General features: G+C 45.0%; 1 protein-coding gene across 1 annotated transcript in view; it reads right to left on the reverse strand.

Annotated features, from left to right (window-relative positions):
* IZUMO2 (IZUMO family member 2) overlaps positions 1-9,750 on the reverse strand; it is a 20,976-nt gene extending 11,226 nt beyond the window's left edge. Inside the window, exons 1-5 of the mRNA XM_008589217.1 lie at positions 9,519-9,750; positions 9,281-9,355; positions 2,828-2,914; positions 2,575-2,595; positions 1,231-1,311 (exon numbers count right to left, since the gene is read on the reverse strand). Of these exons, the coding sequence (XP_008587439.1) occupies positions 1,231-1,311; positions 2,575-2,595; positions 2,828-2,914; positions 9,281-9,355; positions 9,519-9,750 (496 nt within the window). The remainder of the gene's footprint in view (positions 1-1,230; positions 1,312-2,574; positions 2,596-2,827; positions 2,915-9,280; positions 9,356-9,518) is intronic.
* Positions 9,751-25,884: the final 16,134 nt, after the last annotated feature.

Consider the following 25,884-nt stretch of genomic DNA (forward strand, 5'->3'; position numbering starts at 1 on the left):
TTTTTATTATTTTATTTTTTAAATTTTTTTAAAAAGATGACCGGTAAGGGGATCTTAACCCTTGACTTGGCGTTGTCAGCACCACGCTCAGCCAGTGAGCGGCCGGTCTGTATGTGGGATCCGAACCCTCGGCGGGAGGGCCACCGCGCTTCCCAAGCGGCGCACAGTAGCAGTGCGCCACCGGGCCGGCCCCATCACGAGGTTTTCTGGGTGTGGTAATGACATTGTGGTTATGTACAAAAATGCCCTTACTTTTAGAGGTACACACTATGTGTGGATGAAATTGCATGATGTTTGCGATTTCTTTTAAAATGCAATGGCAAAAAATAAAATAGGTGTAGGGCCGGCCTGTGGCTTACTTGGGAGAGTGCGGTGCTGATAACACCAAGGCCACGGGTTCGGATCCCATATAGGGATGGCCGGTTCGCTCACTGGCTGAGCGTGGTGCTGACAACGCCAAGTCAAGGGTTAAGATCCCCTTACCGGTCATCTTTTTAAAAAAATTAAAAAAATAAAAAAATAAAAAAATAAAATAAAATAGGTGAAACAAATGTGGAAGAATGTTAATCGTTAACTTAACTGGATAGAAAGTGCTACTTTAGAGAGTGTGGTCAGAGATGCCTGTCTGAGGAGACAAATGAAGTGAGGGAGTGAGGGGACTGTGAGGGAATGAGGGGACAATGTGACAGAGAGAGGGAGCAATGTGAAATGGTCCAGCGTGACCATCAATCTTTCTATCTTCTTTTTTATTTTTATTTTTGCCGGTCCAGGTATCCTAACCCTTGATCTTGGTGTTACAAGACTGTGCTCTAACCCACTGAAGCAGCTGCCCAGCCCTGACTATTAACCTTGATGGCTATATGTGGATTCATTGTACTATTGTCTCTGCTATAAAGATATATATTTTTTAATTCTATGAATTAACCAATGGAGTAAATGAGTGAGTCAGCACATCCTTCCAGACTCTCTAGGTATCACAATGGCTAAGAATAAAATGTCTCTCTAGCACCTGCCATTCTGGTGTTAGGGGCATTGTAAAGTTCCAGAGAGGTCTTCCCAAGGAACAGCAAGGGGAAAGTGAATTTCAGAATGTGGAAGTCACTTCTGGGCCACACTGTAAGCAAATGGTAAGTGCAGGATTCAAAGCTGCATGTGGGAAGCCTCAAAACCCATATCCACTGGGTCATAGCTGTCACCTCTCATCCACTGTCCCATGTCCCAGAAACTTACCAAAGCAGTATTTTTTGGGGATACATTTGGGACTGATCCTCTGGCAATGTAAACAGTCCAAGACCTCTTCTCTTAGTAATCCTAGATGGGGGGAAAGAGAAAAGTAGGATGAGGGCAGTTATCAGAGGACTGGCGAGGGATGAGAAGGAAAAAGGGGAAAGAAGAAATGTGGTCCCTTGGCCTTCCTGAATTTTGGAGGTCCCACTGCACAGCAGAGCAAGTTGAGCAACGTGCACTGACAATTCACATAAAAAATAACTTTCATATAATTATTGAAGAGTTAAATTGAGTTGAAGTAGTCCAGTTGGCCCAACATTCTGTTTGCAGACATTTAATTAAACATTTGTTAATTTTGAGTTTGCACTTTTCTTTTCCTATTTTGAAGCCCCTTCTGGCACAGACTGGCTACTCGTGTCTCCTCTTGCACACACAGGAAAACTACATTTCTCAGGCTCTCTTGCAGTAGGTTGCAACCGTGTGACCTAGTTCTGGCCAATAAAAAGTGAGTGGAGTGATGTGCATCACTTGTAAACCTGGTCTTAAAACTCCCAGTGTGATTCTCTATTCTCTTTCCCTTTTGAAGCAAGCTGAGAAGCTGCAGGCTTAGAAGCTACAACATGGGTGCAGCCTGGATCCCTGAGTCATCACTTGGAAGAGCCAATCAACTCTCAGTGGAATTTGGGTGAGAGAGAAATAAACCTTTGTTGTGTTAAACCACTGAGATGTGGATATTTATTTGTTAATACAACACAGCCTATCTTATCCTGTTATGGAAATGGACTGGGCATGGGAGTGACTGACACTCAGAGGGTTGCAGAGTTAGGTATTTTTATTATGCTGGCAGGCCCAGACAAGCAAATGGTCAGAAATCTGGACCCCAAGCTCAGGTCTTATAAAGCTTTTATAGGCAGACTCTTCCAGGGTTTTTACATTTCATTTTCTCAGTATTTATGAAGCTAGCATAGTGGTAAGTTTCATTTTTCGGAATTCATGTGGTCTAGGCAGGTAAGCAAGCTTGGTTACAGAAGCCAGAAATGCAAGTAGTTATTAGTGACCTGACTAGTGTAACAAGCAAATATTGTTTCAAAGACAAAATATTACTTCAAGGACAAAACAGGCTTAGAAGAAAATTAGTTTTTGCATTTTTCCAACAGTCCTGGCTTACATACTTCCCAAATATTTTTTCACAGGTCACATCCATTTTTATAAGCCCTCAAAAAACAAATCTCCCTAGGTGCTCTATGGCCTTGGGGCAGATGTGGTATGAGGGCTTGATTTAGGGTAAATGGTAAAAGGTGTAGAAGGGTAGAAAAAGGAGGGATAGACAGTAAATGCAGGACTTACGGCAAATTTTGGAATCACAGGCTGCAAGAGAAAAGAGCTGAGCTAAGTTGGGATGGCAATTTGAGAATTTAATGGGGATGGGACCAGGAGAGGGTAGGAAGAATCTGGGAAAGGGGAGAAAGGGAAGGTTGGGGAGAGATGAAGAAGGCTGAGTAGTAGCGGTGAAGGAGTTCGGGAGAAAAAGTGGGGGACTGGGATCAGGTGGTCAATGGGGAACTGGAAGAAGGGGGCTTGGTGAAGAGACACGCTGCACCTTTCAGTTCATATGATCTTAATGCTTTCTTGAGTTCCTTGGTCACTTTCTCCCTTAGAGTCACCAGCTCCTCCAGCAGAGGCTCATCTGTGTAGAGAAAGAGATCCTTATGGGGTGGGAGGCACCCAGCAAGCTCACCCCCATTTGCAGCTTCCAGAAGAAGGGATGAGGAAGATCCTCTTCATTTACCCGGAGTAACCAAGACCAGGTATTACTCAGGGTCCCCTGGGCAAATCTATGGCCTGTGAAATCCTGCATGTAGCTTCTGATTCACTGTGTGGGCTTCTGGCTAAACTGCCCTCCCTTGGCTTCAGTTTCCTCATCTGGTAAGTGGACTTGATAACCTCTCCTCTGCTTTTCTCTGTCCACACTCCAGGATGATTTCAATCCAGCCTCATGGCTTTAAATATTACCTAGACCTGTACTGTCCAATATGGTAGCCATTGGCTATACATGGCTGCCAAGCACTTGAAATGGGCTAGTCTGAACTGAGACATGCTGTAGGTATAAAATGTACACTGGATTTCAAAGACATAGGACAAAAAAGATGTGAAATATCTTGATAATTTTTACATTGGTTGCATTTTGAAATGGTAATATTTTAGATCTTGGATTAAATAAAATATATTAAAATTAATTTCACCTGGGCCGGCCTGTGGCTCACTCGGTAGAGTGCGGTGCTGATAGCACCAAGGCCGCGGGTTCGGATCCCATATAGGGATGGCCGGTTCGCTCACTGGCTGAGCGTGGTGCTGACAGCACCAAGCCAAGGGTTGAGATCCCCTTACCGGTCATCTTTAAAAAAAAAAAAAAAAAATTAATTTCACCTGTTTCTGTTTACCTTTTTAAAAACGTGGCTACTAGAAAATTTTAAATTACATATGCGACCCCTGTCTGTGACTCACATCCTATTTTTATTGGGTAGTGCTGTTCCCAACACTGATGCCTCCCACATTTGTATCACTAGTCTGGACAACTCACTGAAGTCCATATTCATATATTCAGCTGTCCACTCAAGATCTCCACTTAGATGTTGAACAGGCATCTCAAACTCAGTAAGTCTGAAATTGAACCCTTGATATTCTCCTCCAAAACTACTCCCAACCCCCTAGTCCTCTCTATCTTAATAAATGGAGTTGCAATAATTCTAGCTGCTCAGGTCAAAATCCTTAGTGCTATCTTCGAGACCTTTCTTTTTCTAACATCCCACAGGCAATTGGTCAGCATGCATGGCAGCAAATCTTGTTTGTTCAGTATTCAAAATATCCCCCCTAACTTTGAGATGTCATTGTCCACAGAGATAATCTTCCAGCGTTCCTGTGAATGTTCCAAACATCGTCCCATCTCAGGGATTGTACTAACTGTTCTTTCTGCCTGCAACCTTCTATTCCCAGACCTTCTCATGGGTGCTTCCCTTTATCATTTGGGTCTTTTCTCACAAGATGCCTTTTAGTGACATCTTTCTTGGTCACCCTACTTTAAGCTCCCATCAACCCCCACGCCTACTCCCATCACTCCCTATCCCCTGGTCCCTGCTTTATTCTTTTCTCCATAGCATTTCCTCCTACTTGACATATTATTTTGTGCAATAAAGGATTAACTCAGCAGGTCTGGGTTATTCAAACCCTGCACGTTCCAAAAAAAGGTTTAGCTCTTGCCTGGCTCTGGGAGGTAACCTCTAATTCCTTGGAATATCCTTCCTGTTAAGAGTGTCTTGGTTTATCTGGGAGCCTTGGGCAACACTAGGTAGTCTATGCTAGCAATGTAATGTATGGTGGGGGCCTTGGGCCATGCGGTAGTAGCCTGACCTCTAGAGGGGCTGGAGACTGAGTAACTAAAGTCAGTCATGCCTATGTGACTGACTCCCAGTAAAATCCCTGGACACTAAGGCTTGGCAATACTCTGTGCATGTTGTCACACTTCCTTCCTGAGAGAATTAATTGCTGTCCACAGAAGAAGACAGCAAGAAACTTGTGCCTGGTCTGTCCTGGGCTCTACACTATGAGTCTCTCTCCTTTGCTGGTTTTAATCTGTATGCTTTCACTGTAATAAACCATAACTGTGAGTATAACAACTTTGTTGAGTTCTGTGAGTCTTTTTCTAGGAAATTATTGATCCTGAGATTGGTCTTGGGGACTCCCAAACACATGCATATATTATATTGATTTATCTTGTTTCTTGTCTATCTCTCCCTCTAGCATGTAACCTCCACAAGGTAGGGGTTTTAGTCTGTTTTATGCCCTGCAGTGTCCCTAGCTACTAGAACAGTGACTAACATAGAGGGACTAGCATATAGTAAGTGTCGAATAAGCACTTGTAGAATAAATAGATTGAACAAATTTTTAAGTGCTATGTCAGCCAAAGGACTATAGCTATCTAAGTGCCAGTTGTTATAGTGCAGGTCATGTCCACGTACTCAGTGGCCTTCCAGGTCACTGAATCAAAAGATTCCCAGTTTGGGGGTCTAGGTCTCTCTTACTGGCTTCATCACGTCACTTTCCCCCAGGGAACCTCTTTTTCCTCCACAAAAATAGGGGTGATACTTTTAGCTAAACACAAAGCTTGCATCCTACATTTTCTTTCTTTCTTTCTTTTTTTTTTTTAAAAGATGACCGGTAAGGGGATCTTAACCCTTGACTTGGTGTTGTCAGCACCACGCTCAGCCAGTGAGCGAACTGGCCATCCCTATGTGGGATCTGAACCCGTGGCCTTGGTGTTATCAGCACCACACTCTCCCGAGTGAGCCACGGGCCGGCCCACATCCTACATTTTTTACGTAAAAAGTGAGCCACTACAAATAGGGCATTTGTTGGGGACCATGATGCCATCAAATCAGTGGGGCCTATGAGAGTTCTTGTAGGGGGGAGGTAAGAAGAGGCCACAGACAGGACCCATTGGGGAGGGGTCCTAACACTCTTGACCAGAAAAGAGAAGGATGAAAGAGGAACCAGACATTTTATATCTAGATGCAAAATTTGCAACTCAAGCCACGTGTTAGAATTACCTGGGTAAAGTGAGGCAGGGATCCTTGATGGAGACTAAAACCTTGGGAGGAAAGACTGTTGGGAATGTGGCATTCTCACAGCCTCACAATCTCATAGCACAGACCACTAATGGAAAAGAGGGAAAGGTATCTTTATAGAGGAGAAACCTGGAAGACTCCACCATAACCAGACAAGCACACTTCATTGGCATCAGATGCCCCGAGAGGCACACACAGTCATACCTGTGATGGTTTTGAAAAATGGGCACGATCTGAATCTAATCCCAAGGAAACAATCAGATAAATCTAAATTAGGGATTGTTAGCAAAATGATTAGCCTGGGCTCATCAAAAATGTCAGTGTCATAAAAGACAACATGTCATGCATGACTGCCAGAACAGATCAAGGACTGAAAGAAAACTAGTGACGAAGGGCATCATTGAGACAACTGGGCAAATTCAACTGAGGACTGAATAGTATGGACTTGAAGTTAAATTTTCTAGTTCTCATTGTGTAAGAGAATGTCCTTTCTTGTTCTTAGAAGATGCCCACCGAAGAATTTAGGGTTGAGATTTGTGATGTCTGCCACTAACCCTCAAATGGTACACACACACACACACACACACACACACACACACACACACACACACACACACAGAAAGCAAATGCGATAATACATTAACATGTGACAAAATGTTAACAAATGGTGTACAAGGTGTTCATTTACTCTTCTTGCAACTTTTCTATTTAAATTTTTTCAAAATAAAAATCACCTGCAGAGATTTTTAAAAATTACTGATGTCGGGCCGGCCTGTGGCTCACTCAGGAGAGTGTGGTGTTGATAACACCAAGGCCACGGGTTCGGGTCCTATGTAGGGATGGCCGGTTCGCTCACTGGCTGAGTGTGGTGCTGACAACACCAAGTCAAGGGTTAAGATCCCCTTACTGGTCATCTTAAAAAAGAAAAAAAAATTACTGATGTCTACCATACTAGCCAACTGCCAAAAAAATTTTAAAAAGAAAAAATAAAAATTACTGATATTCAGGCCCAACCAGATATTCTGATGTAACTGGCCTGGGCTGCCATCTGGGCAACATGCAGCGGTTAGTTGAGATCTGCTGCTTTAGACCAGGGCTCAACAAACCTTTTCTGTTAAGGTCCAGATAGTAAATATTTTCAGCTTTGAGGGTCATACAGTCACCATCACAACTACTCAGCTCTGCTTTGGAGAACAAAACCCAGCCACAGACAATCTGTAAGCACATGAGTGTGGCTGTGTTCCAATAAAACTTTATTCACAAAAACAGGAGGCTGGCAGATCTGGTCTACCAGCTATAGTTGTCTTGACCCCTGCCCTAGTCAGAGAAGTGAGATCCAGCATAATAATCTTAATAACTAACATTTATTTTTTTATTTTCCTTTTTTTTCTTTTCTTTATTTTAAAGATGATCGGTAAGGGGATCTTAACCCTTGACTTGGTGTTGTCAGCAGAATGCTCTCCCAGGTGAGCCACGAGCCAGCCCTATATAACTAACATTTATTGAGCACTTACTGTGTGCCAGTCTCTGTTCTACAGTCATTTACTCTTCTTGGTGACTATGAGGTGCTGTTATTTTCCCATTTTACGGATGCGGAAGCAGGTACAAAGAGGTTAAATAGCTTGCTTAAGATTGCAGCACTCTTCACAATAGCCAAGAGCTGGAATCAGCCCAAATGTCCATCATCGGATGAGTGGATACGGAAAATGTGGTATATCTACACAATGGAATACTACTCAGCTATAAAAACGAATGAAATACTGCCATTTGCAACAACATGGATGGACCTTGAAAGAATAATACTAATACATATATTTTGCTCAAATATTTGATCTCCAGGCATGAAGCCCACCCTTGGCTTAAGACAACTGTGGCACGTGATTGTCTGCAGCCACAATAGAATGTTTGTGAATGGGGGAGTCAGTGCATAGTATTTGCATAGTTTCTCATAATCACCAGTTTCCTATCCTTCCCCTCCCTTTCATTTCTGGCATAAACACCAGATCCCACTCTTAGATTTTCTTTTCTTGTATCAAAGTTTTAATTGAGATACGAATCATACCATAAAATTCATCCTTTAAAGCATACAATTCAGTTTTTTTTTTCAATATATTAACAAGGCTCTGTAATTCCAGAACATATTTGTCACCCCCAAAAGAAACCCTGTAGCCATCAGCAGTAATTCCTCAATCTCTCCCTGCACCCACCCCCCCGCTCCAAGTTCCTGGCAACCACTGGTTTACTTTCTGTTTGCCTGGGTTTGCCTATTCTTGACATTTTATATAAATGAAATCTTTTATTTATTGTGGTTAAGAATACATAACATAAAACTTACCATCCTAACCATTTTTAAGCATATGGTTTAGTGGTGTTAAAGTACATTCACATTGTTCATTGTTTTAGCCAGGCTTTGGATCCAGAGCAGTCTGCCCTCAGGGCTTCTACTCTAATCTCTACTACGTCTCTCAAAGGTCTAGAATGAAAACACAACCTCCCTTCCTGCTCCTCAGCTGAGAACAGTATTTAATTCTGTTTAATTCCCAGGAAGGGGCCTGAGTCTGGTTAAAGGGGACTACATATGTCTGCATTTTTTTTTTTTTTTTAAAAGATGACCGGTAGGGCCGGCACCGTGGCTCACTCGGGAGAGTGCGGTGCTGATAACACCAAGGCCACGGGTTCGGATCCCATATAGGGATGGCCGGTTCGCTCACTGGCTGAGCGTGGTGCTGACAACACCAAGTCAAGGGTTGAGATCCCCTTACTGGTCCAAAAACAAAACAAAACAAAACAAAACAAAAAGCATAGTCACTAAATGGTAAGGTCATTCCAAAAATTGAAAAAGTTTTTTTTTTTTTTACAATAATTAACGTTATTATTTCTTCCTGATTCTATGACTATTACACGTTCATTATTTAAAAGTGGGGAGAGGCGGAGAAGAAATTGAAAACTAAACAGTTTAATTCTGATCGGCGCCCCCGAAGCCCTGCGCCACACACCGGCTTGTCCACAGGACCCTCTACTGCCCTGTACTGGGGAATTGTCATAACCACCATACTTCCACGACTAACCCTGTGAATGGCGTCCTAGGAGTCACTGAATCCAAAACCAGAAGAGGCACCCGAGGGGCGGTGCTTAGGAATACCGTGTCTGAGCTGGACGTCCCAGGCACAAGTCCTCAGCTCTGTTACTTCCCAGCTGGGTGAATTAGCAGACAGGTCACCTAACCTCTCCGGTCCTCAGTCTCCCCCTCTGTGAAGTGCAGATCACGACAGTGCCCACCTCCGCGAACTGGCGTCTACCTTCCTACCTAGTGCACTTAGAACCGTGCCGGACACACAGCAAAGGCTTCACGCGTGTTTGCCTTTATTTACACGTCCAGGGGAGGCGTGGCGGAAGGGTGCTGAGAAAAGACTGTCCCGCTTGGCTCCTACCTCTCAGAGAATCAACCATGAGGTGTTGTGTTTGGTTCTTGGTAAAGGATGCCACGGCGTCCAGTTCCTCCAACCCTGGGGAAGGGAGGGAAGGAAATTCCAGTGGGTCCCTGGACCCCCGCCTCCTCCAGCCCCGGCCTCGCCCTGCCCCTCTTGGAGACAGATGTTCCCCACGGCATCTGTCTCCCACCCAAGCCGCGGGCCACCCCGACTTCCCCCTCCACCCCCCAGCACGCACCCACTTTCCCCACAAACGCGTTCAGTGCATAGTCTCGGAAGAAAGGCCCCTCCATGCCCAGCAGCAGCGCCTGAGCGCGGGCCTGCAGCTGCTCCAGGTTGAAGCGCTTGGGGACGAGGGCGAAGCGCAGCTGGCTCAGGGCCTCCTGCACCGTGCGGTGACACTGCAGGCAGCCCCAGCCGCCGGGGGCGCTCCAGCCCAAGAGCAGCAGAAGGGCGGGGGACAGAAGCATGGCGGGGCCTTTGTGACGTCGTAGAGAGAGCCCCAGGGAGGGCGTCAAGAAAAAACGGAAGAAGTCTCTGCCCTGTCCTTTCGGAACGTACATTCGGTCACTCGGCACATATTTATGGAACACCTACTATGTTCAAGCACTGTTCCATGCTCAGAACTGAGTTAGAACTGAGAAAAACAGGCGGTCCCTGCCCTTTGGGCACTTAAGGTCATTAATCCAACAAATATTTATTGAGCACCTACTATGTGCCAGGCCCTGTTCTAGACACAAGATATAGAGCTGAGACAGAGACAGGGTCTACCACCGTGGAGTTCACATTTGCTTGTTCAACGAATGTCAGTGGAGCACCTACTATGTGTCAGGGGCCAGCGATAGCCTGAAGTAAGATGGGAGTGGTCTCTGGTCATGGAGCTCCGTCTAGCAGGAGCGGGAGGGGCTGGGCAGGGAGAGGCGAGTAAAACCAGGCGAACAGATTAGTAGATGAAACGTTGAGGGCCGGCCGTGACTCACTTGGGAGAGTGTGGTGCTGACCACACCAACACAAGGGTTAAGATCCCCTGACTGGTCATCTCTCTCTATATATAAATGAATGAATGAATGAATGAATGAATGAATGAATGAAATAAAACGATGACAAACGACATCACGTGCTGGGAAGCAACAACTCAGTGTGATATGAGAGTTCCTCAAGAAGAGGAAAGTTGCCTGAGTTCAGGCTACTTTAACAAAGGACCGTAGATTGGGTAGCTGATAAACAACAGAAGTTCATTTCTCACAGTTCTGGAGGCTGGGGGTCTGAGATTAGGGTGCCAGCATGATCCGGTTCTGGTGAGGCTGTCTTCTCCTTGTATCCTCATAGCTGAAAAAGGGTGAGAGGGCTCTCTGGGAGTCCTTTTTATAAGGGCACTAATCCCACTTCTGAGGGCTCTGCCCTCAGGACCTCATCACCTCCCAGGGCCTCATCTCATTCCATCACAATGGGAGTTAGGATTTTAACAATGAATTTTGAGCGACTCAAACATTCAGTTCATTGCAGGATGGGAGGGAAGAGGAGAGGAGTGGAGAGGAAAAGTATAATTATGTATAATTTATTCTTCTGTCAATTTCCTTCATAGCACCATAAATATGTTTGTTTGTTTTGATCTACTTGAAACTAACTTGCAGACATCGTGACACTTCACCCCTAAATTCTTCAGTGTGTATCTCCTAAGAACAAGGACCTTCTCCTAGAAAACTCTCAGTACGGTTATCACACTCAGGAAGTTGAACATTGGCTCAACACTGTATATATTCAGACCTCCCCAAATGTCTCTAACTCTTTTCCAATGCCACTTCCTCTGAGAAGCCCTCTCGGACTGCCATCTGTAGAGCATGTCTGCTTCTGTTATTCTCTATTTTGGGGGTCAGCAAATTCTTTTTCTGTGAAGAGCCAGGTTGTAAATATTTTAGTGTTTGTGGGTCCTATGTTCTCTGTCGCTATTGTAGCGGGCAAGCAGCCACGGACAACAGGGAAATACATGAGCATGGCTGTGTTTCAAAAAAACTTTATTTATGAACAATGAAATTTGAATTTCGTGTCATTTCTTTTTTTTTTTTTTTTTAAAGGAATCTTAACCCTTGACTTGGTGTTGTCAGCACCAGACACTCCCGAGTGAGCCATGGGCCGGCCCATTTCATGTCATTTCACATGTCACAAAATATTCTTCTTCTTGGGCCGACCTGTGGCTCACTCGGTAGAGTGCGGTGCTGATAACACCAAGGCCCCGGGTTCGGATCCCACATAGGGATGGCCGGTTGGCTAACTGGCTGAGCGTGGTGCTGACAACACCAAGCCAAGGGTTAAGATCCCCTTACCGGTCATCTTTTAAAAAAAAAAAAAAAAAAATTCTTCTTCTTTGGACTTTTTCCAACCATTTAGAAATGTAAAAACCTATTGAAATATAACTCTGTACTCCATATATATGAACAATCAATGTATTTCAATAAAAAAAATTTTTTTAAAGCAACTACATACAATAAAATACGAAAAAAAAAAAAAAAAAAAAAACCCCCAAAAAAACCATTCTTAGTTTGCGGGCCATAGTTGGCTAACTGTGGCTCTAATTCACTGACCTGTTGGTTTCCTTCATTATAATTTATCAATATTTTTCTTTCCTTTTTTGTCTCTCTCCCATATCAGTCCAGTAAATTACTTGAGGCAAAGAACCATGGAAGGGACCTGGCATATGGTAGGTGTTCAATGAATATTCGTTGAATAAAAAAAAAGAAAAACGTCCGTTCTTGCTGAGCCTCAGTTTACTCCCTTGTAAAATAGAAATAATAATGTGCCTACTTTATCATCAGGGTGAAATGGCATAAACCAATGGTCCAATATGGTAGCCGCATGAGGCTACTGAACACGTGGAATGTGGTGTGACTGAGAAACTGAACTTTTAATTTTAATTAATTTATACTTAAATGTATTTAAAAAAAAAAAAGAGCCCTCAATTCAGATATTGGGAAACTTTTAAATGTGTTTGGAACAACCCGAGTATGTAAATGTACTTCTTCAACTGCGAATGTTATGAAATCTAAATACATATCACGTATTTTTAATGAAAAGGTAGAGTCTGAATTGACACGCGCTGTCTTGAGATTTCAAAAGCTGCGGGTGGGGGCCGGCCCGTGGCTCACTCGGGAGAGTGCGGTGCTGACAACACCAAGTCAAGGGTTAAGATCCCCTTACCGGTCATCTTTAAAAAAAATAAAAATAAAAAAAATCTGAACTTGGCCTTGGTGTTATCAGCACCACACTCTGAGTGAGCTAACAGCCCAGCCCGTTCGTTTTACTTTTCTAATGTGGATAGCAGAAAGTTTGAAATTACTTACGGAGCTCCCCTTATATTTTGATTGGACATCGCTGGTCTAGCATGTAGAAGACACCCAATACCTAGCATTTTAATTAAATTAGGTGCGATTAAATTAACTGGGGGTTAATGGGAGTCAAAAATCTTTGAGGGTGTAATGGGGATATTAGACCACAAGAGGGGGCTCATACCCGAGTGACATTTCCTTCTCTTCCCCCACCTGAATCTCAGGTGAATTCTCAGGTGAGAGAAGCAAAGGCTTCCAGCTGCCAACGCCTACCTTCCCCAGGATTAGCCACTTATAATACTGGCTAATGTGTTGGGGACCATAATTTGAGATTTGAACCTGATTAACTTGCACGTCCTTCTCGTCTTCCCTTATTACCATCCCTCTTTCAGGCAACTGGTCAAGGGGCTGTTATTTGTCCTCAGGAGTTGTCAGAATGGGATGGGAAACAAAGGCTGCACATTCCTCGGCTCCTGAGCCCTGAACCCTCAGGTCCAGGTGTGAAGCAGGAAGAATTAGGACACGGAACTGGTTTTGTTTCTCGGATGCAGCCACGCTTAAGAGGAATTTGGTAAAACGTAGTTATCATCCGATTTCACACCCCAGCAATTCGACTCTTTGGTAGAGTGGCTGAGGAAGTTCCCACACTCCCCCAGCAGGCTCAAGGGTGTTCATGGCAGTGCTGCTCGTGGTGGTGGGAGCCAAAGGCAACCTGAGTGAGTGTCACACGGGAGGTGCAGGTGCCCATGGGTGTCTACAGCAGAGGACTCTGCAGCAGCTGGAAGCAACAGACAAGATTGTCCACATGGTGACAGGAATGGAGCTTGAGTGAAAACAGCAACAAAGCAGAGTGTCAATACCATTGACATAAATTTAAAACTCACCCATACAAAACAAAAATAAACAATGTGTAAGAATACCTGCAAACAAAAGGCTGCCCAATAAACATGATAGAATGGTGGCTTCGGGCAGGGAAAGAAAAGGAGAGTAGGTGGTAGGGATGTGAGTAAGAAATAAAACTAGTACGGGATTGAGTGTGAACCAGTGAGGGTGAAGGCTACAGCTGGGGTCAGCTTTGTAACCTAATCTGGGTGACCTCAGGCAAATTAGCTAACCCCTCTGTGCCTCAGTTGCCTCATCGACGAAATGGGATAATGATAGTCCCTACATCACAGGGTTGTCTCAAGGATTAAATAATGTAAAATGTATAGCTTAGAATAGTATGTAGCAAGCACTAAGTACCTGGTATTTTTATGTTTCATGAACTGAAGATGATCATTTACTTACACTTCTGCACCAGACCTTAGTAAAAATTGAAAGCAAAGCGGGGGACCCTTCAAGCTTGGGGTGGGGGCAGTGGAAGAGATGCAAGAAACAGAGAAAACAACTTATTTGGATGTGAACTTGGGGCTTCCTGAGTCTGGCAGGAGTGAGGGACATGAAAGACGTCCGTATTAGGGTGGGCTGGGTTATTCTGCTGTTAACGGACAGCCCAACAATTCAGCAGCATAAAAGCACAAACTTCTTTAACACTCATGTCATGACGGTTGGCTGATCTGGGCTCTGGCAGAAGAAAAAAAGAGCAAACCCCACCGTCATCTTACATGCTTCCACCCACAAGTGACAGCTGCTCATTGACCCAATCGAGTTACACGACCACACCTAACTTCCTAAGAATAAGCAAGAGCAATCCTTCACGTGCCCAGAAGGAGAGAGTGTTGGGGTATTTGTGTGTGGTCGTAATGACCACCACGAAGTCCTCTTTGAATTTAGGGATCTGAGAGCTGAGACAGCTTGTCCCTCAAGTCTGGGGGTGGATCAGAGAGAAGATGCCCGTCAGAGAAGTTCCCTCATACATCATGATGGTGCAGTCTGACAGTTACCCATTGCTGTGTAACAAATTACCCTAAAATGTAGTGGCTACAGACAATAAACATTTATTTCACAGTTTTTGTGGGCCAGCAATTTGGAAGTGGCTTAGCTGGACAGTTCTGGCTCAGACTCTCATGAGGTTGCAATTCAAATATCAGCCAGGGCTGCAGTCATCTAAAGGCACGACTGGGGCTGGAGAATCTGCTTCCAAGGTGGTGCACTGGCAAGTCAGTATGGGTGATGGGCAGAAAGCCTCAATTCCTTGCTACATGGGCCGCTGAAAGGTCCACAAGACATAGCAGATGGTTTCCCGGGAGTGAAAATTCCAAGAGAGAGCCAGGAAAAAGTAACAATGTCTTTTTATGACCCAGCCTCAAAAGTCATATACCATCACTTCCACCACATTCTATTCCTTCGAAGCAAGCCATTGATTCTTGCCCACATTCAAGGAAGGGAAATTAGGCTGCACCTTTTGAAAGGAGAAAGGTCAAAGAGTTTGTGGTTATATTTTAAAACCAGCCCATGCAGCCATATGGTGGGATGATGGTGTGTGTGTCTGGTCATAGAAGGCTCCATTAATGTCCTATAGGCTCAAGCATGTTATAGGAAATGTGGTGAAGACTGCCAGCTGTCCATCAAAATCTGGTCTCCCCTTGAGTATCTACTAAGTGCCAAACATTGTTCTATGTACGTATATGTGTTGATTCAGGAAATCTCCCAACAACAATACCTAACATTTATTTAACATTTAATATGCATCAGGAACTGTCCTAAGAACTCTACATGTGTTAACTCAGATAATCCTCACAACAACTGGATGAGACAGCTACTGTTTTTACCCCCCATTGATAAATGAGGAAATTGAGACCCAGAGAGCTTAAGTAACTATTGTAAGGTGGTTAGTTGGAGGGCTGGGGTTTGAACCTAGGCAGTCTGGTTCCAGAGTCCAAGTTCTTGACTATGTTATAAAGAAAAGTGGTTATGTTTTATGTACATCTGAATTTGTGACTATAAAAAGTTGTGCCTGCTGCTCCACAGGGTTTACTGTGTTCCATAAACCTTGTAATTAACATAAAAATGTATATATTGTCGGAATGAAAGCATGCCTTATCATATTTAATCTGCACACCAGTTTTTTAAAACCCATTTGACAGATGTAGAAACTGAGGCTTAGCAGGGTCAAGTCACTGTCAGTGGTCATGCAGGTGTGCGTCCAGGCAGCCAGGTTGGGGTCACCTGCAAAGTTATGCTGAGTGACACTAATGGCCCATTTTGGCATTGGTATGCAGCAGGAGGAAAAGAATGCCAGGGAAATTGTTAGAAGGATTTGGCTTGGAGCCCAGCAGAGAAGAGGGAATTAGAAAAGGCAGCTCCAGCTCCAGGGGAGAAAGTGTTTTCCCACTGTCCCCTGCCCATGCCCAGTCTTCTCCCCAGTCCATATTGTCTGGTTGCAAAAATAGTGGCCTGTTCTCACGCATGGCTGTGGGAGGATAGCCTGAGACACCATGTTGGAAAATTGTTTGGCAGGAGCTACAAAAGCTGGCCATATGCACACCCTCTCTTTGGTATGTATCAATGAGAAACGGTGCTCACAGCCACCAGGGCACACGAGCACAGACGTCCACAGCAGCACTCTTTGTAATGAGCCCAAGCTGGAAACAACCCAAATATGCATTCACAGGAGATTCACTGGATAAACCCACGGTAGGGGCCGGCCCGTGGCTCACTCGGCAGAGTGCGGTGCTGGTAACACCAAGGCCCCGGGTTCGGATCCCATATAGGGATGGCCGGTTCGCTCACTGGCTGAGCGTGGTGCTGACAACACCAAGTCAAGGGTTAAGATCCCCTTACCGGTCATCTTTTTGTAGCGTATTTATCCAGGGGAATTCCCACAGCAGTGGAGATGAATGATCTAGATACCTACACAACGTTTTAGGTGCGTTGCTCAAATATGATGTTTACAAAAGAAGGAATGAAGGAAGAAGTGATGTACGATCCCATAACTATAAAGCTCAAAACAGGCAAGAGCAGACAGTGGGGTTGGAGCTGCACACTCACCTGATCCATCTTCTCTGCGTGGAGAGTGATGCTGGAGAAATGAGGACAGAGAGAGGTTATTTTAGCAGGGATGAGGGAGCTCTGACTGAGGCAGGCTCCAGGGGGTCAGTGAGGTTCTCTTTCTTGACCTGGGTGGTGACTGCAACGGTTTCATTTTATAATTATCAATGAAACTGCACCCTATGGGTTTTTAAAACAACTTACTTATTTTTATTCTGAAAGTAAGGATAAATAACATGATCTGATCTACATTTTAAAAATATTGGTAGAAGAGACATAACATAAAATTTACCATCTTAGCCATTTTGAGGGGTAGAGTTCAGTGGCGTTAGGTGCATTGACACTGCTGTGCGACTATCACCACCACCCACCTCCACAACTTTTCCATCATCCCAAACTGAGGCTCTGTGCCCATTAAACACTAACTCCCCTTTGCCTCCCCCCAGTCCCTGGTGACTACCATTTCATTTTTTGTCTCTATGAATTTGACTATTTTAGACACCTCATCTAAGTGGAATTGTATGGTATTTGTCTTTTTGTGACCAGCTTATTTCACTTAGCATGATGTCCTCAAGGTTCATCCACCATGTAACATGTGTCAGCATTTCCTCCCCTTTTCAGGCTGAGTAATATCCTATTGTCTGGATAAACGACATTTTCTTTATCCATTCACCCATTGATGTATACTTGCTTGCACATTGTTTTGCATTCTTTTCTGGATGTGTATTACATTTCACAATAAAAAAGATTTAAAAATAAAATAACGTGCTCTGTTATTTGCTGAGTAAATAGAGCATGCATGCGCACGCACACATGCCTCTGGCTGGGCCGGGTGTTGCCTCAAGGCAGAGGCAGGGCCCTTGACCTCTCTGGTGGGGCACTTTTCCCTCAGGTCAGTGACTCTCACACCCCATGTGAGGCATGTCACACCCTCCTGCCAGCTTCCTCTCACTCCATCCCCTGCCTGGGGGCGGCTACACCAGTGTCTGCTTAGACTCTTGGCTTGCAGGCTGCCCCTCAGGCCTGATGGCTCCATGCCCTCCCCAGGTCTGGGGCTTCTCTGCGAACTGCCTTCCCCCCCACCGGCTCTCCGGGCAGAGGGCTGGGGTGTGAGGTGACCACCGGCTGTATACCCTCTGCCAATCTCAAGTGTCCCTCTTGTTCCTCAAACTAGGTCACTCACTCTGTTTTTCTCCCTTTTTGCCTTTCCCCCTCTCTCTGGGTCTCTTTCCTCCTCTCTCTGAGTCTCTGTCCACCCCCCACCCCACCCATGTCTCTGTGCCCGTCTCAGGGTCTGTTTCTGTGTCTCTCCTTTTTCCTGGCTTTTCCTTCCTTCCTCCTTCCCTCCCTTTCCTTCTTTTCCTCCTGCCTTTCAACCTCTATTTGAGAGCCACATACTCCCTGGGTGACCTTGGTCAAGAGGCTTTAATCTCTCTGTGCCTCACTTTCCTCATCTGTACCACGGCACCATGGCACTCACTGGGCTGACATGAAGCTGAGGGAAGTTACTGTACATCTCAGAGGGCATCTGGTATACAGTCGATGCTCAATCAAGACCACAGCTGTATAAGTCCGTTTGTGTTGCTTATAACAAAATACCTGAAACTGGGTAATTTATAAAGAAGATGAAATTTATTGCTTACAGTTTCTGATGCTGGGAAGTCCAAAGTCCATCTGGTGGTGGCAACAGTGACCCAGGGGTCTCACACTGCAAGATGGTGGAAGCAGAGAGAGAAGAGAGAAAGACAGAATCTCTTCATCTTTTAAAGCCCTCAGAACCACACCCCTGATCACCATTTTTAATCCATTCACTCCTGCACTGTCCTAAAATCCAGTCACCTCTTCAAGGCTTCACCTCTCAATTACCATAATAGGATTTCCCACCCTGTTAACAGTCACAGTGGGGGCTTAGTTTCTTTTTTTTTTTTTTTTTTCCTTTTTGTCTTTTTTCTTGTCCGGCAACGGATCGCAACCCTCAGTGTTGTGCCCACACCTCGCTCAGCCAGTGAGCGGGAACGGGTCTGTATGTGGGATCCGAACCCTCGGCGGGAGCGCCACCGCGCTCTCAAGCGGCGTACTGTAGCAGTGTGCCACCGGGCCGGCCCATTAGTTTCTAATACATAAACTGGAGGAACACAGTTCAAGCTTCAGGGAGTTTTGAGGGGACATAATTTAATCCACTACAACAGCAGACATTGGGTGAGCGCCAACTCTGTGCCAGGCCATGTGCTGAGATTTACGACATAGCAATTCATTTAATCCTGACAGTACCCCTGTGAGGGAAGTAACGGCATTGTCCCCAAGCTTACAGATGAGGACACGGAGGCACAAGCAGGTAAGACAACTTGTCCCAAATCAAACAGTGAGTAAGTGGTAGGGCCAGAATTTGAACTTAGGCTGCCTGGCCCCAGAGCCTGTGTTCCTAACCCCAAGCTGTGAGGCCTCCCTAATATTAGCTGTTGTGTTTATCAATAAATATCAGGATTTCCCAACCTCAACACTGTTGATATCTGGGGCTGGATGAGTCTTCCTTGTGAGGGGCTGTCCTGTGCACTGTAGCATGTTTAGCAGCATCTCCGGCCTCTACTCACTACATGCCAGTAGCACTGCCAGTTGTGACAATTATAGATGTCTGTAGATATTGCCAAATGTCCCCCATTTGTGAATCACTGTATAAGCACAAGGCAATAGTGGGCAGTGATTAAGTGTATGGGCTAGTGAAGATTAATCAAAAATTTTAAATTTGAAGTTCTTTAGGCTTCAAAGAACAGTATTAAGAAAACAAAAAGATGACCATATAATGTAAAAATATATTTGCAAATAGTATATCTGATAAGTGACTTATATACAGAATATATAAAGAACTCTCACAATTCAACAATAAAAAGACAAATAACCCAATTAAGAAATGGGTAAATGGGCCGGCCCGTGGCTCACTGGGGAGAGTGCAGTGCTGATAACACCAAAGCCACGGGTTCGGATCCTATATAGGGATGGCCGGTTCGCTCTCTGGGTGAGCGTGGTGCTGACAACACCAAGTCAAGGGTTAAGATCCCCTTACAGCTCATCTTTTTGTAAAAAAACAAAAAACAACCAAAAAAACACCTTAAACACAGAATTAGCATATGACCCAACAACTCCTCTCCTAGATATATACCCAAATTAAAAACATATGTCCAGGGCCGGCCCAGTGGCACACTGGAGAGTGTGCCACTTAGGAGTGTGGCGGTGCTCCCGCCGAGGGTTCGGATCCCATGTGGAGACCGGTTCCCACTCACTGGCTGAGCGCGGTGCGGGCGCAACACTGAGGGTTGCGATCCCGTTGCCGGTCCCCGGAGTGGGCGCGACACCGAGGGTTGCGATCCCGTTACCGGTCAGTAAAAAAGACAAAAAGGAAAACAAAAACAAACAAACAAACAAAAAAAATATGTCCACGCAAAAACATGCAGATGGATGATCCGAGCAGCATTATTTGCAATAGCCAAAAAGTGAGAACAAACCAAATGTCCACCAACTGATGAACTGGTAAACAAAACGTGGTTTATCCATACAATGGACTATTACTCAGCCATAAAGAGAAATGAAGTCCTAACACATGCTACGACATAGGTGAACCTTGGAAATATTACGCTCAGTGTAAGAAACCAGTCACAGAAGACCACATATTGCATGATTCCATTTATGTGAAGTGTCCAGAACAGGCAAATCCATACGGACAGAAAGAAGATTAGTGGTTGCCAGGGGTTGAGGGGGATGGAGAGTGACTGCTAATGGGTATGGGGTTTCTTTTGGGGGTGATGAAAATGTTCTGGAACTAGATAGTGGTGATGGTTGTACAACCTTGAGAATATACTAAAAAACACTGAATTGCATATGTTCAAATGGTAAATTCTACGGTATGTATATTACACCTTAGAAAAAGGTTTTTTGGGCCGGTCTGTAGCTCACTCGGGAGAGCGTGGTGCTGACAACACCAAGTCAAAGGTTAAGATCCCCTTACTGGCCATCATTTTTTTTTTTTAAAAAAAGGTTTTTTAAAAATTAAAAAAAAAAAGAGAGGGTACGAGCTGTGGAGTCGGAATCCCAGCTTTGCTTCCTATGAGCTGTGTGGCCTGCAGCACGTTTCCCTCTCTGAGCCTCAGTGTTTTCATCTATAAAATGAGGGCAGCATAAGCGTCTGTCTCCACAATAGTTTTGTTGTGAGGGGAAGATGGGATGATGAACTTAAAGTCCTTGGCACGTAGACACTGTTCTGCAAACCCGAGCTTGGAGCAGCGGTAGAAGCACCACCTGTGATCCACTTGCAAGTTCTGTCAGGTGAGGACTCAGCCCCGGCCTCCTCCCTGCCTCTCTACCTCCGGGATACCCTGTCTAGTCCTTTCCCGACAGGGCTCCAGAGCTGACCTGCCCCTCTTCTACTCAATGCCCTTCCATGGCTCCCCAGTGCCCCGGGCAGAAGCCAGCCATAGGAGACACCTGGCCACACTCCCCTGCATACTTTTCATCGCTTTTACTGTGTAGCCTCCCAACCACTCGTGGACCTGTTCACACCTCCATGCCCTTGTCTATGAGGTCTCCCTGCCCAGGATGCCTCCACATTATCCTCCTCCCCGCAGGCCCAGTCAATTTCATTCCACACCAAAGTCACAGCCTGGCATATGCCCTTTGACCCAGAAACTACAGTTCTAGGAATTTGGCCTTCAGATAACACTTGCACATGAACTCAGAGAACTAAGCTCAAAGATAGTTATTGCAGTACTGCCAATCTTAGCAAAGGGGGAAATAACCCACATGTTCCTCAGGAGGGGACTGTCAGATAAATCCCAAGAGGGGGCTGTTAAAAACGAATGTGATATCTGTACACAATTAGCAGTAAAATCCTCCTCAAGATATACTACTACGTGAAACATGCAAGGGACGAGTCCTCCGCCCATCCTTCGTTCACTTGCTGTGTGACCCCAGGAAAGTTACTTCATCTCTGTGAACCTTCATTTCTTCATCTATAAAATAGAATATTCATAATCTCAAAGGCTTTGGTGAAGATTAAATAATAAAACACGTAAAAAAACCCCCACTCCTATACATAGCATATACTAAGCATTCAGAAAGTGTTAGCTTTTAATAATAGTGCAGGAGTCAGCAAACTTTTCCTGCAAGGGATCTGAGAGTAAATAATCTTGGCACTGCAGACCATAGGGTCTATACTGCAATTACGATGACTCAGCTCTTGTAGAGCAAACGCAGTCACAGACAGTATGTAAGTGAACGGATGCAGCTGTGTGCCGACAAAATTTTATCTATTTATTTATTTATTTAAAAAGATGACCGGTAAGGGGATGTTAACCCTTGACTTGGTGTTGTCAGCACCACGCTCACTCAGTGAGCAAACTGGCCATCCCTATATGGGATCCAAACCCATGGCCTTGGTGTTATCAGCACCGCACTCTCCCGAGTGAGCCAAGGGCCGGCCCCAAAACTTTATTTAATAAAACAGACAGCTGGCCCATAGGTCATGGTTTGCCTACTCCTGCAGTAGGGTTGTAGAAGAGGCAACTATTTCTTTTTACAGGCTTTGCATGCCTAAAAATATCATGAAAGTATTTGCGAGAACTTGCGACCTATAGAAACAGATTCTAGCTGTCTGGGTGAAAGGGAAACTTATTGTTGAATACCTTTTTGTACTCCCTCTGGAGAGTTTTTATACTATATGCATTTACTACTTTGAACCAAAATTTAGGGCTTGTTTTATGGCACAATACTGCCTAATAAAGAAAAGTATTCAATATTGTAAGGCATCAGGGCATTATGAAAAACTAATTATTATCTGTACCTCTGAGACAGGATGTTATATTTTTAACCATCAAAAAAAATGCCAATTATAAAATATACATTAACTATTTGACATAATGAGTCAAGCTTGAGTCGTCAAGCTTGGCTATTACATTCAAATGTTCTCTGAAAAGCCACTCTCAGGAAATGGTGCTTGGCTTAACAAAGGCAGGGGGTAATTTCAAACACCCATGTTGCTAATATTGAATTGGCAAACTATCATTTATTGTACACTCATCGGGATGACTAAAATGAAAAACACTGACAATTCCAAGTGTTGGCGAGGATGTAGAGCAATCAGACCTCTCACACACTGTTGGAGGGGTGCCAAATGGTGCAGCCACTTGGCAACATAATTTGGCAGTTTCTTAAGCATGTACCTACCCTATGGCCCAGGAACCTCATTCCTAGGAATTTACCCAAGAGAAAGGGAAGCATATACTCACTTGTGCAAGCATGTTTATAGTTGCTATATTCATAGTAGCCATAACTGGAAGCAACACAAACGTCCATCGGTAGGTGAGTGGCTAGAAAACCTGTGGCTGACCCATACAGCAGATTGCTATTCAGCAATGAAATGGAACAGACCACTGATACACACAGCAGTGTGGATGAATCTCAAATGCACCATGAGTAGGGAAAGAAGCCAGTCACAGAAGAGCACTTACTGCATAATTCCATTCATATGAAATCCAGGCAAAGGCAATGCTGATCTATAGTGGCAGGAGCAGATTAGTGGTTGCTTCTGGAGGTTGAGGGGAAGTATTGATTGGCAAGGGCACAAAGGAATCTTCTGAGGGGTTCGAAATATCCTATTTCTTGATCTGGGTGGTGGCCATGTAGGTGTGTTCAATTTGTGAAAACTCATTGATCTGCACACTTAAGAGTTGTAGACTTTACTGCATGTGAATTATTTCTTGGTGTTAAAGTGGACAAATAAGAAATACGTGTAAAAAAGAAAACATCATTGTGATAATGGATCTTTCTTGAAAAATCAGTTCTGTAAAAAAAAAAAAAAGGAAAAAAAAAGAAAATCAGTTCTTGTCATTAGCAGCTGATAGACTGTTCATAATCTACAGGACCCCGCTTCATAATTAAGCCTCTTGAATTCAAGGGATTCAGTGTTTAAAAACCCTAAAGATTTTTCAAGGAGCAAATCAAGGAGGTGGTGGGAAGGTAAATGAAAAAAACATTTTGGGGCCGGCCCGTGGCTCACTCGGGAGAGTGCGGTGCTGATAACACCAAGGCCCGGGGTTCGGATCCCATATACGGATGGCCGGTTCGCTCACTGGGTGAGCGTGGTGTGGACAACACCAAGTCAAGGGTTAAGATCCCCTTACCGGTCATCTTTAAAAAAAAAAAAAAAAAAAAAAATCCAGCCTAAGTGCCGTTTCCAAGGAAAACATTGTCCTGTTCTCAGGTGTCGTCCTGCTCTGCCCAAGGCTGAGGCAATCATTTCTCCTCAGGCTCCTCCCTTGTTCAAACTCTCCTCCCTCCAGCCCTTATCAGACTGCTCTGTGGTATCGGTTTCTCCTTCCCTTTAAGGATCCAGCCCTCCCCACCCTAGACAGTGACTCCTCCAGATGGGAGACTTATCTGAGCTACTGCAGAATCCAGTCCTGCTCTGGGCATGCAGTAGAAATTCCTGATTCATACGTTCATAGGAGGAGCACATGCACCAACTTCATACTACGCAGTGTTCTAGATGCTGGGGCTATAACGGCGACCAACACAGACACGGATCCCTGGAGCTTCTAAAGGGGAGACAGGCCATAAATACACACATAAAACAGATAATGTATCGATGTTCCTAGGCACTAAGGTGAAATAAGAAAAGCAGGAAAGGAGGGTGAGAGATGGCAGGAGGAGTTGCCAACATCCATGGTTGTGTTGGAGGAGGTTTTACCAAGAAGGTGGCACGTAGGTAAAGTCTGAAAGAACACGTGAAGGAGTGAGTCACAGGATCATCTCGGGCAGAGGTAACAGCAAGAGCAAAGGCCCTGGGGTGAGAGTTTGCCTGGGAGTTTTTGAGGAATAACAAAGAAACAAGTGTGAAAGCAACTGAGGGCATGAGGGAAAGAGTAAAAGATTGGAGAAGGAGTCAGAAGGGTGATGGGGGCAGAGTGTTCAAGCTGCGGGGAGGGGACACTTTGCTTTGCTCTTGGTGTGGTGAGAGCGAGGGGAGAGTTTTAGGCAGAGGAGGGATGAGATTGACTTAGGTTCTAACAGGACCCTTCTGGCTGCCGACTGGGGAATAGGCTGTGGAGGGACCAAAGGTGGAAGCAGAAAGCCCAGTGAGGAGACAATAGATGCATCAGGAGGTGGCTGTGTCATTGTGGTGGCATACGGGTAATGAGAAGTGGTTAATTTGCAACATAATTTGAAGTAGAGTCAATGGCATCTATTGACAAATTGGAGTGAGATTTGAGACAGCCAGGGGTCTGAGATGACTCCGAGGGGTTTGGCCTGAGCAGCGGGAAGGATGGAGCTGCCCTTCCACCGAGACAGGAAGATGGAGAGCAGCAGGTCTGGAGGGTGTGGCGGGCTGAGTAACGGTCCCCCAAAGATGCCCACATCCCGATCCTTGGAGTCTGTGGATATGTTGCCTTACGTGGCCAAAGGGACTTTGCAGATGTGATTAAGTTGATGATCTTGAGATGGGAAGATGATCCTGAATTATCCAGTTGGGACCAATGTCATCACAAGGGTCCTTATAAGAGAGCACAAAAGGATCAAAGGAACAGTTGTAGCAGATGTGACAATGAAATGGAGGTTGGAGAAATGCCAGGAAGTGGCCACAAGCCAAGGACTGTGGTGGCCTCTAGGTGCTGGGAAAGGCAAGGAAACATATTCTCTTCTACAGCCTCTAGAAGGAGCCAGTCCAGCCCGCACCTTGCCTTTAGCCCAGGAAGACTGTTATCAAACTTCTGTCCTCCAGAACTGCAAGAAAATACGTTTCTGTTGTTTTAAGCCACTAAGTTTGTGGTAATTTATCACAGCAGCTGTAGAGAACTAACACAGAGGGGCAGAGGTTCGGAGCTCAGCTTTAGTATGAGATGTCTACTACGTGCCTACCTGGAAATGTCAAGTGGACAGGGAGACAAACAAGTCCAGAGGGCACGGAAGAGGCCTCTTGATAAATACATGAATGAACGAAGTCATCGTGGTCACCTCAGAGTGGGTGACCACAGCAGCCCCTCACTCTCTGCCCATCTCCGTGCCTACCTGGAAATGTCAAGTGGACAGGGAGACAAACAAGTCCAGAGGGCACGGAAGAGGCCTCTTGATAAATACATGAATGAATGAAGTCATCGTGGTCACCTCAGAGTGGGTGACCACAGCAGCCCCTCACTCTCTGCCCATCTCCCTGCTGCTTCCTCTAGTCCATTTTCCATTGTCACCCAGGGATAACCTTCTACAACCAAATCCTGTCCTTTCTTCTCTGCTTAAAGCCTCAGGATGAGGTCCTGCAGGATGAGTCCAGCCTGCGTCTCCAGCCTCACCTCACACTCTGTCCTGCTT

The sequence above is a fragment of the Galeopterus variegatus genome, unplaced genomic scaffold (genome assembly GCF_000696425.1).
Source record: "Galeopterus variegatus unplaced genomic scaffold, G_variegatus-3.0.2 Scaffold5301, whole genome shotgun sequence".
Taxonomy (NCBI): domain Eukaryota; kingdom Metazoa; phylum Chordata; class Mammalia; order Dermoptera; family Cynocephalidae; genus Galeopterus; species Galeopterus variegatus.